The following is a 12,656-nucleotide window of genomic DNA, read 5'->3' as shown; positions in this document are numbered from 1 at the left end:
CCAGCAGAGTTTTCTCCCAGATTCCCATTGATTCTAGTTTTATTATAGCTGTTCTAGTGTCACATTCTGTGAAATACTGCATTGAGCAGTCTCTTCACTCTCCTCCTAAATTCAGCTCTTCTAGCTGCGTTTGAACTGAGGCTGTAATGATGTCAGGAGGTAGCCATCTGGATGAAGAATTAGTTGTCAAAGGTGAAAACGTTGTGGTTGAGGATGAAACAGATGACTTGTAGGATGGTGCTCTGAGAGTAAAGGAGCAGCACTCTGAAAGCTAGTACTTCCAAATAAACCTGTTGGACTATAACATGGTGTTGTGTGATTTTTAACTGAGGTCAGGAGCTGAGTGGTCCTGGCAGAACCCAAACTGAGCATTACTGAGCAGATTACCAAACAAATGCTGCTGGATCACACTGTTCATTACACCTTCCATCACTTTACTGATAATTAAGAGTTGACTGATGGGGTGGTGTGGGAAACGGTTTGCTAACCCACGATAGGCCTAAAAAAAGCAAAATTGATCAAACTGTACCAGAACACCCAGAATTCCCAAGCAACTCAAGTCGAATCAGACAGCACGCAGACAAGGGAATACACTTTAAATTCCCATGGACAATGACAGAGCCCCCACAGATATCTCAAAGCCCCAAGGGCAGTTTCACAATCCAGCAATACCAAAGCCACACAAAGAGCAGGTCAGACAGAGAGGCACCCAAGGACATGCTCCAGGCACAGTACAATGGAAGCACCTCATCACTTCAGAAGAGACATTAACACTCACCTGTGAAGAGGAATAGAACCGTTAACACTGTCAGGCTGTTGCACTGTGTGAAGGAACAGGACATTCATCCGATATTTGTTTTCCAATTCGCATCTTTGTAACTAGATTACTCTATTTCCAGATACATTGTAGTTTCCCATTTCTTAATCAGTGTCATTGTGCAGCATTACTATAAAACTCGTCTCATCCTCAGCTCTGAGAAGAGAAATCTGATCTACCTGTAAAGGGCAGCATGGTGGCACAGCAGTTAGCACTGCTGCCTCACAGCACCAGAGACCTGGGTTCAATTCCCGACTCAGGCGACTGACTGTGTGGAGTTCCTCCGGGTGCTCCGGTTTCCTCCCACAGTCCAAAGATGTGCAGGTCAGGTGATTTGGCCATGCTAAATTGCCTGTAGTGTTAGGTAAATGTAGGGGAATGGGTGGGTTGCGGGTCGGTGTGGACTTGTTGGGCCGAAGGGCCTGTTTCCACACTAAGTAATCTAATCTAGACCGTCAGTTCTGTGTCAGCTGGTCTGTTTTCTCTTCCAGTGATGTCGCTTGCAATAAACTGTCCGTTTCACTTCGAGTTATGTTTTGCGATCTCTAACCTATTGGGCAAATTTCTCTGACAGGTGGTAATTAGAGGTATTGTGTTTGTCGTGATGTTTGTGAACAGGGCATAACTGAGCAACATTCCATGTTTTGGGACAGATGCCACTATTGTAGCTGTACTGAAATTGTTTGACTAGGCTGTGACAAGTTCTGGAGCACAAGTCTTCAGTACTATTGCAACAGTGTTGTTATGAGCTATAGTCTTTGCAGTATCCAGTGTCCCAGCCATTTCTTGATATCACATGAAATGAACTGAATTGGGTATGGACCTCTGGAGGAGGCTGAGATGGATCATCCACCTGAGGTTGTTGCCAATGCTTCAATCTTATCTTTTGCACTGATTACAGGGCTCTCCCACCATTTGAGGATGGGGATATTTCTGGAGCTGCCACCTCTGAGTTGTTAATTGTCCAACAGCATTAATAACCAGATGTAGCAATATTGCAGAGCTTAAGTCTGATCCATTGGCTATGATCAATCATCATAGAAATATTGAAATTTTAGCATGGAGACTATTTAGCCAATTGTGGTCATTTCAGTTGACAAGGAGCCTTCCAACTCAATGCTACTGATAGTCTTGTCAGTAAATCACTGGCTAGACCAGTGTTTATTGCCTATCTCTAACTGTCCTTTTAAAGGTGAACTGCTTTCTTAACCACTGTGATCGATGGTATTGTAGGGGCACCTAAATGCCATTAGGGAGGGAATCTGAGGATTTAACACAGCAACAAAGAGTGATGATGATGGTTCCAAGCTAGGGTGATGCATTGTTTTGGAGCAAAACTTGCACTGGTGTTTCTAAACATTCACAACGCTTGTCGTCCTAGGTAGTAGAAGTTATGGATTTGGAAGGTACTGTCTGAGGAGTTTTAGTGAATTACTGCAGGGTATCATAGATTCTTCACTGGTGCAATTTGTGCATTAATGAGGAGGGGAGTGAATATTTCAAAGTGTTGGATGTGCTGTAGACCTCAATGACTTTGGCTCATTAAGTGTGTGCTGGTCAAAACCAAACACCTATCTATTCGATTCCCATTTTTCTAGCATTTAGCCCATAGCCTTGTCTGCCTTGGCATTGGAAGTGCATATCTAAATATTTCTTAAATTTTATGTGGGTTTCTGCCTCTACCATGCTTTGAGGCATTGAGTTCCAGATACCCAGCACACTCTGGAGCATATTTTAAGATTCTATAGACTCCAGTTTTATAATAGTTAAGAAACTTTGTAATTGGTTAACCAAACACAACCCAATAAATGAAGCAAGATCAGGATAATGTCCAGGTTTGTGCTGAAAAAGTGGCAAGCAACATTTGCACCACACAACTGCCAGCTAATGACCAATTTATAAGAAAAGCAATGATCCTCGGACCATGCAAGGAGATTCCACTGCATGTTTCACTCCAATCAAAAAATAATAATTTCACTAATACAATCAGTAGCATCCATTTGTGGAGTACTTTATTTTAAAATGGTATCTCTGGATGTTTCACAGAGGCATGTACAGGCAAAAACTGATGCTGAGCAAACAAAGGCTATAATCTTAGGTGGAGTGACCAGTAGCTTGGTTAAAGAGTGACTTTGAAGAGATTTAGAGCAGGTATTCTAGAAAATAAAGCTTAAAGGTTTGAAGCCCTTCCAAGGCAGACTGGAGAAAGGGTAGGGTAGAGTATGGAAGAAGCCAGATGTATATGGAAAGCTTCGGGGGCAGATGTAAATTGGAATGTTGAAGCAGTTTTCAGACATGAGGAGTGACACTTTAGATTCCTCGACCCCATGGAAGAGACTTTGTCTATTTACCCTATCCATGCCCCTCATAATTTTATAAACCTCTATAAGATCACCCCTCAGCCTCCGATGTTCCAGGGAAAACAGCCCCAGCCTATTCAACCTCTCCCTATAGCTCAAATCCCTCAACCCTGGCAACATCCTTGTAAATCTTTTCTGAATCCTTGCAAGTTTCACAACATCCTTCCAATAGGAAGGAGACCAGAATTGCATGCAATACTCCAAAAGTGGCCTAACCAATGTCCTGTACAGCCGCAACATGACTTCCTAACTCCTGTACTCAATGCACTGACCAATAAAGGAAAGCACACCAAACAACTTCTTCACTATCCTATCTACCTGCAACTCCACTTTCAAGGAGCTATGAACCTGCATGCCAAGGTCTCTTTGTTCATCAACACTCCCTAGGACCTTACCATTAAGTGTATAGGTCCTGCTAAAATTTGCCTTCCCAAAATGCAGCACCTCACATTTACCTAAATTAAACTCCAACTGCCACTTCTCAACCCATTGGCTAATCTGATCAAGATCCTGTTGTAATCCGAGGTAACCTTCTTTGCTGTCCACCACACCTCCAATTTTGGTGTCATCTGCAAACTTACTAATTCTTCTGCTCACATCCAAATCATTTATATAAATGATGAAAAGTAGTGGACCCATCACCGATCCTTATAGTTCCAAGTCCGAATGATCTGTGTCTTAGAGGGGAAGTTGTAGGTGTTGATGCTGTCTTGCATCTTGTCCTTACAGATGGTAAAGGTCACTAGTTTGGAAGATATTAACAACAGAGCTTGCTGGATTGCTGCAATGTATCATAGAAATGTGTGTTGTGCACTGCCATTGTATGGTATGGTGACAGCGAATGTTTTGGGTGGTGACTGGAGTCTCAGTCAAATGAACTGCTTTGTGGTTGGTGTTGAACATCTTCAGCATTGCAGCTACACTAATCCAGCTAAGGCTATTACTGAACAAGGCCACCTGATAGCACTGTAGGTGAGCTTTTCCATAATTTCTCTGATGTTAGAGAATAGATAGATTGGGCAGTAAATGGCTAGGAAGGATTTATCTGCTTTTTTGAGGACAGAGCACGCCTGGATAATTACCAACATTATTGAGTAGATACAGGTGCTGTAGCTGGACTGGAACAGCTTGGTAAAGGAATGGGCACAGGTCTTCAGCACTGATGCCAAAATGTTGTGAGGGTTCATAGTATTCAGTGTCATCAGTATTTTCGTGATATTATGTGGAGTGAATTGAATTGGCTGAAGTCTTGCATATGTGATTCTGGGGACCTCAGGAGGCTGAAATGGATAAGCCACATGGCACTTTTGGCAGAAGATTGTTGCAAATGCTGCAATCTTATCTTTTGCACTGAAATGCTGCCTCTTCCATTATTTAGGACAGGGATATTTCAATGAGTTGTTTACTTATATACTGCCAATCATGGCTGGATATGCCAGCACTGCAAAACTTCGGTATGTTCCATTGATTGTGGGATCACTTGGTTCTGTCTATTACATGCTGCTTTTAGTATTTAGCCTGCAAATAGTCATGTGCTGTAGTTTCACTGGGCTGACATCTCATTTTGTATATATGCCTTGTGTTGTTCCTGGCATATCTTCTTTCAACTATTCATTGAATCTGTTGTAGATGAGGCCAGACCCTTCCTCAAAACATTTTAAGAAGGTAGCCCAGATCCAACTTTTTTTTAAAGGTAGATGTAGAGTGGATATTCCAGGAGTGATGCAGCTAGCCAAACCACTTGGCTTTAAGCAAAGCAGAATTTATTTACACAGTTGAAACGGAACAAAAGAAATCAAAATTTAGAATAACAACTCATTTGAAAACCCAATCGACTCTATTACAACTTACTGATGCTGTTCAAATTCCCGCAACATCACATAAACATAACCTTTGGCAAATGGTAAATTCAAACACCGGTTCTTACAGGCAGGAGAGATGTCAGAGAGAAAGTTCAGGCAAGAAACATCTGTTGAAGCATGGAACCACTTTTCACTGTAGCTGCTTCTCTAGGTCCTCAGCAGTTTTTGACTCCTTGCTAAAACTAAACCAAACTAGAAAAAACCTGAACTGGGAGAACTGGCCTCCCCTGCCATTATTGAAAGTAGCCACTTCCAGACATATTGGCACTTCTGCCTTTATGACCCTCTTGGAAAAAAAACGAGGACAACATAACCTTATTAAAAGACCATCATCATCACAAATCTGATTGCTTTCCCCTTCTTGATGGTAATGATAGAGTGTGGAAAATGCCAGGCCATGAAGTTAAAGATCAATGTTCTTTTGCTGGTGATGGCTCACCTCCTATATGGCCAGTTTGAATAGCTAACTATGTTCTAAATCTATTCCATTTAACACAATAGTAGTGATAGCCTTCTTGCTTTCTTTTTCTTTTATTAACACAACAAGTAATGATAAAAACTCTACTCTCAAAAGGCTGCTTGTGTCAAACTGTGAATGATTAAGTTATAACATAACTTTTTTTTAACCTAATTCCATTGTAATCTTTTAGATTTCTGACTGAAAGGTAAAGAAATTTAATGAAAATAAAGGAAGTTTGTTCAACTTACACATACTTCCTAATAATTGATGTTTTAGTCACTATGCCAAATCATAGCTACCTAGAATGGGATGCAGTAACTGTACACTTAGAGCAAATATTCCATATGTAGTAATATTGTCAAAATACCTTGGACAGCACTCACATCATGAAAATTCAGAAACCGTTGAAGGCTTTTAAAACTAAAATCATTCTCAAGATATGGAGTTATTTAAATCTAAAGTAAAAATAGATGAATACATGGAATTGTACCGGTTCTCAGACAGGTGACTGGTAAAATCTCAGGGCATTAACATTTAAGAAAAGCCTATTTCCATAATTACCCCAATTTGTCACAGAAATTACAGTGGAGATTAGGAGAAACTAAGGAAATTATTTTCAAATTCCTTTCCCATTTAGATGACCAGAGCACATTTTCAGTATTTTCCACTTTATTTAGATTTATAGCATACACAAAAATTTATATTTATATTGTGCCTTTAATATAATACAATGGCACAAGAGGCTTCATAGAGCATTATGAAACAAAGTATTGTACTGAATCATGTAAGGAGATTTAAGATAGTTGAACAAATTTTTGGTCAAGAGGTAGTTTTTATGGAGTGTATATCCTAAGAGAGGCAGGTGAGATAGCCTAAACAACTGAGAGTGATATCGCTGTTTGACTACATTTGACCCAGTGTGGCATTGAGGAGCCCTAGCAAAAGTGGAATGAATAGGAATCAATGATGAAACTCTTTGCTGGTTGGAGTTTTACCCGGCGCATAGTAAGAATTTTGTGGTTGTTAGAGGTCAATAATCTCAGCTCCAGGAAATTTCTGCAGGAGTTCCTCAGGGTAGTATCCTAGGCCAAACCAACTTCAGTTGCTTCATCAATGACCTTCCCTCCATCATAAGGTCACACATTGGTCAGTTTGCCAATGGTTGCACAACGTTCAGCCCCATTTACTACTCTTCAGATACTGAAGCAGTCCATATCCAATTCAGTGAGACCTGGGCAATATCCAGGCTTGGGCTGAAAGGTGGCAAGTAATATCTGCGCTGCAAATATCAAATAATGACCATCTCCGGTAACAGAGAATCTACCTACTGCCCTTGACACTCAATGGTGTTGTCTTCACTGAATCCCTCAATATCAACATCCTGGGCTTACCATTGACCAGGAACTGAACTGGACATTCCACATAAATACAATAGCCAAAACAGCAGGTCAGAGGCAATCCCCCCACCACCAATGCTCAGCAGCAGCAGTGTTTACTATGTACAAGATGTACTGCAGAAATTTGTCAAATCTCCTGGACAGCACCTTCCAAATCCACAACCACCATCATCTAGAAGGACAAGGGCAGTACATAATTAGGAACACCACCACTTGCAAGTTCCCTTAAAAGCCACTCACCATCCTGATTTGGAAATATATCATCGCATATTCAGGTCACAATCTTTGAACTCCCTTCCTACTGGTTTTGTGGGTCTACCTACAGCACAGGGACTGCAGCAGTTCAAGAAAGTAACTCACCACCACTTTCTCAAGGGCACTGGGCAATAAAATGATGGCTCAGCCAGCAACACCTACATCATGAGTGAATTCTTTTTAAAAACTGGTCTGAGGAATTAAAATCAGAGATGTACAAGAGGCCAGAATTGGAGGAGTGTAGATATTTAGGAAGGTTGTGGGATTTAAGGGCATCACGTATAAAAGGAAGGTTAAGAATTTGAAAACAAAGATGAGAAATTTAAGTTCACAATTCTTATTTTCAGTTCCAAATAAATATCTTTACTGTTGTACAACTTGTTCTTTGACAGGGAGACCATGAATCAGCAGACTATAAATTGTGCAATTTTTACAGTAGGGTTTCAGCATAATTCATCAACACTTTTAGGAAATGTTACACATAACACAAAACAAGAAAAGTTTGCTTCAATAACTCCCATTCATAAACATACCATCCACTTATGTCACAGATACATTAATGCACTATATTTCAATACAAAAAGATAATTGCATGGTCCTGACCCTTTAATAACTGACTTCCTTTTACTATTGTTGACGTTATATTTGCAATGCTCGATTAATCAACTTCTTCTTTGCTGGTGTGAGCTTTTCTGGAAAGTGAATGTTAAACTGAATCACGAGATTTCCCTTTTGTAATGGATCTTTTGATAACGGCATTCCTTCTCCTGGAACTACTTTGGTATATTTTGGACTAGGAAAAATAAAATTGTAGGAATTATAAGGTATCAGGGCATTTTTCCTAGCTTATAAAAATCTGGGCATTTATGTAGCACCTTTCACAGTCTCAGGAAGTTTTAAAACATTTTTCCAAGTAATGAAGTACACTTGAAGTGTGGTCATTGTAATCTATTTGTTCACCCCAATTAGTGGTGCTGGAAAAGCACAGCAGGTCAGGCAGCATCCGAGGAGCAGGAAAATTGACATTTTGGGCAAAAGCTCTTCATCAGGAATGAGGCAGGGAGCCTCCAGGGTGGAGAGATAAATGGGAGGACTGTGCTTTTCCAGCACCACTCTAATCTGATCTCCAGCATCTGCAGTTCTCACTTTCACCCCAATTAGTGCACATCAAGGATCCATGAACAGTAATGTAGCAACATACCAATGTAATGATCACAGGAATTTTGAACAGGAGTTGGCCATTTGGCCCCTTGAATCTGTACCATGATTCAAGAAAATCATTACTGATCTGATTGTGGCCTCAACACTACTGTCTAGTTTTTTCAAAGTTCAATATTGTAATGATTTTTAAACTATTGATTTTAACCAACTCACTTAGATATTACTCAATTTTGGCACTTTGTATTTGCAAATCGAGAAAAAATCTAAGGTATTAGATCTCAAATTTTGAAAACAAGAAATTCAAACTACTTTTTGAAATTGTCTTTTTCCTGCCCTTTGACATTATTACAAATATTTAGTCCTCAGCCAAAATCACTAAAAGAACCGATACAAACATATAACTTAGGAGCAGAAGTAAGCCCACTTGGCCCTGATTACTTCATATTCCTGTCTGTCCCCAATGTCACCCCCTTGCTTATTAAGAATCAATCAATCTCTATCTTAAAAATATTCAAAGATTCTACTCTCACTCTCTTTTGAGGAAGATCATTTTAAAGACTCTTAACCCTTTATAAGGAAAAAATATCTGATGCCTGTTTTAAATGGGCAATCCTTTATTTTTAAAATGTGAGCCCAGTTTATATAGTTATACTTGGTAGGAAGGAAAGTGCTAATTTGAAGCATGAATGTCATGGTGGTTACCTGACACCACAGCTTCTCCATAACTTCATCCACCTGCACTGTCATTACAACTTCCTAGTATGCTTCATGGGCACTGTATTCTTCCGCCCTTCCTCCATGCAATTGATCATCAACAAACCACCATCCTCACCATATCATCATGGCTGTTTTCAGAACAAATTCTCACTTCATCTCATCCCTTCAGGACTTGACTTCAAAGCTCATAATTAATTATGACTTGCATGGTTTTGCTACATCATTTTGCATGCATGGACACATACGTATCTTATGCCTCATAGTTTGCTTTCATAGTGCTCAATCACTGTGCACTGATTTTGAGGCCATGACCATCTTGTGGCTTGCATTGCTTTTCACTGTATAGGCAATTATCTCCTAAATTGCAAGCTGTCAGCATCTGGTGCTTGCATTGCTTTTTAGCAGGTAGAATCTTCAGCCATAGTTTACAGGCTGCTAGCTTCTCTGGCTGAATTGCTGTATCAGGCAGAAAGAGAGACAGGTAGATAGTCACAGCTGGGTGTCAGGAAAGTGGACTTGTGCTGACAGGCCCTGTGCTTGTGGATGAAGTCCCTGATTGCTGTCTCCTGCCTGGGGTTGAGCAGTGCCTGGTCTCTGGCAGTCTTCTGTGCCCCAGCAGCCTGGGATGTTTCTTCCTTCTTCTCTCCAGCCTGGAGGCTTCCTGGCTCTATTCCTGATGAAGGGCTTTTGCCCGAAACGTCGATTTTCCTGCTCCTTGGATGCTGCCTGACCTGCTGTGCTTTTCCAGCACCACTCTGATCTAAACTCTGATTTCCAGCATCTGCAATCCTCACTTTTGCCCTGTGTTTCTTCCTTGGCCTACTGTGGAGCTGTTCAATAAAGTGCTCACCAGCTTGCACTCCCAAACTTTCAAAGGCTGATATTCCCACACAAGTATCAGTATCTGGGTTGGTAAAGGGATATAGGAGGCAGCCTTGTCAATACTTCCTCTGAGGCCAGAGTATTCTGGTTGTCAGAGGTTGAGGAGACAACTTCTATTAGAGCATGCCATTTTTGCACCAAGGTTGTGGACATCCCTGGTACCTGCAAGACAAAAGGGAGAGAAGTCATTGCGGCCGGTGGTTAGAAGTAGTGCACACTGACAGGATAAATGTGAGATATCAGTGGAAAGAAGAGTGGTACTTACTTGGGACACAGATGTCTCAACATGCCCCCAGGAGCATTACGAGTCATATCTTGTGAGGGCCAGGATTCTCTCCACGTAGGGCATGAGAAGTCAGATTTTGTGCACCCCTCCACCCTTTATGCCCAACTGTGGGCTGTCAATTCGTTTAAAGGGAGAAAGGGAGGAATTGAATGAAAGTAGATGTCACAGCTGTTAGTGCTGGTGCAAATGATTGAAAATGGTAAGGTGTTCCAAGGGAGTAAGTAAACAGCACAGAGTTCATGCAGAGTTGATGATGTGGGGGATTGGAAGTGAGAACAAGTGAGATGTTGCAAGCAATAGTGAGAATGGTACAGCATGAGCCTTGATGGGAGGCAAGTGCAGTAACAGAGATTGAGCGTATGTGAGGTGGTGGAGAGAAGTGTGTAGCACTTTCCATGGAGCGGCAGAGAAGATCAGTGACCTTCTTGTAGCACTGTCAGCCATTTCTTCACATGCTGACACTGCACTGACCTAGGTGGAAAGCTTGGATCAGGCTGCCAGGGTCTGCTAGTCCTCTGGGAAGAGGACATCCCTCCTCTGCAAACCCTGTTACCAGGATCTCCATGTTCCTGTTGGAGAATTGTGGTGTCACCTTTCTTTTTCCAAGATCTTCACATTCTATTTCAGCAAACAGGACAGCCTCAGAATGCCAGTGCTTATCTGGGTGTACAGCAGCCTTTTAAATATGGCACAGGCACAAAGGATGTTGGGTTTTCAGCAGGTATTTGCTGCCTGATGAGTTGTTCTGGAAAGGTAAGATGTGGTGAGAAATTTCACTCGGCATCACAGCAAAAAGCCCTACAAGCAACTCAACGTACCTGGCAATCACCAAAAAAGAATAAGATTCAGCCCAAAGTTGTTTTTCAAAGTACATGGGTGATCACAATGCAGTAGGTAATTAACTGCATATTATGATTTAGAACTCTGAAGCTGACCTGATAAAACAAAAGGTCTTTTCCAGACTTCTGCATTCTTAGAGGGATGCAAATGTATTGCAACTAGGAGAGTCAAAAAGGTATGACAACTTTCTCAGTGTCCCTGGGGGAAATGGAGAGAGGATGGGGAAATAAAAAAAAACAGAATTATTGTTCCTCATTGCTGATACAGTGACCTCAGAACCTTATAGATGTGGAGGGCAAAGCAAGATCATATTCCACTGTTCTGTTTTCTAAGATTCACAATCTATTTTCATACTTGAAAATAAGCATTTAACTAACGAATCAGCAAACAATGTTTTGGATTTCTGTTCACAATAAAATGGCATGAAAAGACCTAATGAACACTTACTGGACAATATCATTGATTGGGATGCTGAGAAATCTGCCATCAAGTGTCTCAATTTCAATGGTGTGACCTGTTAGAGCCTAAAATCCAAATAACAATTTAACATTAAAGCATGAACTGTATAAAACATCTAAAACCTGAAGTTTGTTCCCATGATTACAGCACCTACATGCTGAGTTCTTGATCTAAGTTATATCATCAAAAGAGTTAATGGCATGGATATTGTGGAGCCTAAAGCAGCAGGAAATTTGGTGGGATGAGTGACTTAATTAAGCGGGATGTGAAACTTTGACATCCTGACAGCAGACTGGGATGCAGCCACAGTCAGTGACAATCTTACACTATGGTGGCTCCATACTTCTAATATTTTTGCACGCCATGAATACTTGTTAACAGGAAACAGTTTTCAATAAAGTCCTGCCTTTAAAATAAAATCTATGGGGCATGAGAGTCTTGTTTAAAGGTGGTGTACATTTTGTGACTGTGCATCTGTGTGCATAGTTACAGTATGGAGGAGGAGCATGGGACAACAGAAAAGGGTGAGTCAGTGGGTAGAGGTATGAAGTTGGAGGCATGGAGATTTCAAAGACAGACAGGGCAAAGTGGGAGGTTGAAGGCACAGAGGATTGAAGTGGGAAGGGCTCGATATCTTGGTTGAAGTGCCGGAGGAAGGTGGGGATGACAGTCAGTCTGAAAATGAGGGGCCTTAGTGTGAGGTGTCCATCCTTCTAAAGCAGTGTTCATCTTAACAGTGTTTGCTGGCTGAGTCCTTTTAGGGCTTTGAGTTCACCCACAACATTTCAAATGCCCTCAAATGCTTTTTGACAATGTCCTTACAATCCATAGAATGGAGGGGTACCTGAACCTCTGAATTCAGCCATGTCCCACAGGTAGACATAATTAAGAACATTCAATAAAGAGTGAAAGTAAAAACACACATTGTTTCTTTCACAACAAGGTAAATGTCCCTAACTCTCCTGTAACCATTAATGTGTGCTAACAATGAGGCATGCCAATACATTTATTGTGTAAACAAGAGAATACAGAGTAAACTGGAGGCTATTGAGAGGGATAGAGGAAGTGAGGGACCTTGATGTCCATGTCCAAAGGTCTGAAAGTGGCAGTACAGGTCATTATGGTGATAAAGAAAACATATCCATGTCTGCACAGGCTCT

General features: G+C 41.1%; 1 protein-coding gene across 2 annotated transcripts in view; it reads right to left on the bottom strand.

Annotated features, from left to right (window-relative positions):
* Positions 1-12,656, bottom strand: part of dnajb13 (DnaJ heat shock protein family (Hsp40) member B13) — an 84,870-nt gene that overhangs the window by 32,859 nt on the left and 39,355 nt on the right. The window contains exons 7-8 of one of the 2 annotated variants that reach the window (XM_043692202.2): positions 11,485-11,561; positions 4,737-7,944 (exon numbers count right to left, since the gene is read on the bottom strand). In XM_043692202.2, coding sequence (XP_043548137.1) covers positions 7,791-7,944; positions 11,485-11,561 — 231 coding nt within the window. In that variant the 3' untranslated portion in view covers positions 4,737-7,790. Of the gene's footprint in view, positions 1-4,736; positions 7,945-11,484; positions 11,562-12,656 lie in introns of those variants that run through there. The other variant, XM_087988327.1, reaches the window with a different exon arrangement.

Source organism: Chiloscyllium plagiosum, unplaced genomic scaffold (genome assembly GCF_037043375.1).
Source record: "Chiloscyllium plagiosum isolate Xiang-an unplaced genomic scaffold, Cpla_swu_hap1 HiC_scaffold_6, whole genome shotgun sequence".
Taxonomy (NCBI): Eukaryota; Metazoa; Chordata; class Chondrichthyes; order Orectolobiformes; family Hemiscylliidae; genus Chiloscyllium; species Chiloscyllium plagiosum.
The sequence above is the reverse complement of the archived record's forward strand: the minus strand, read 5'-3'. Positions and strand labels throughout refer to the sequence as shown.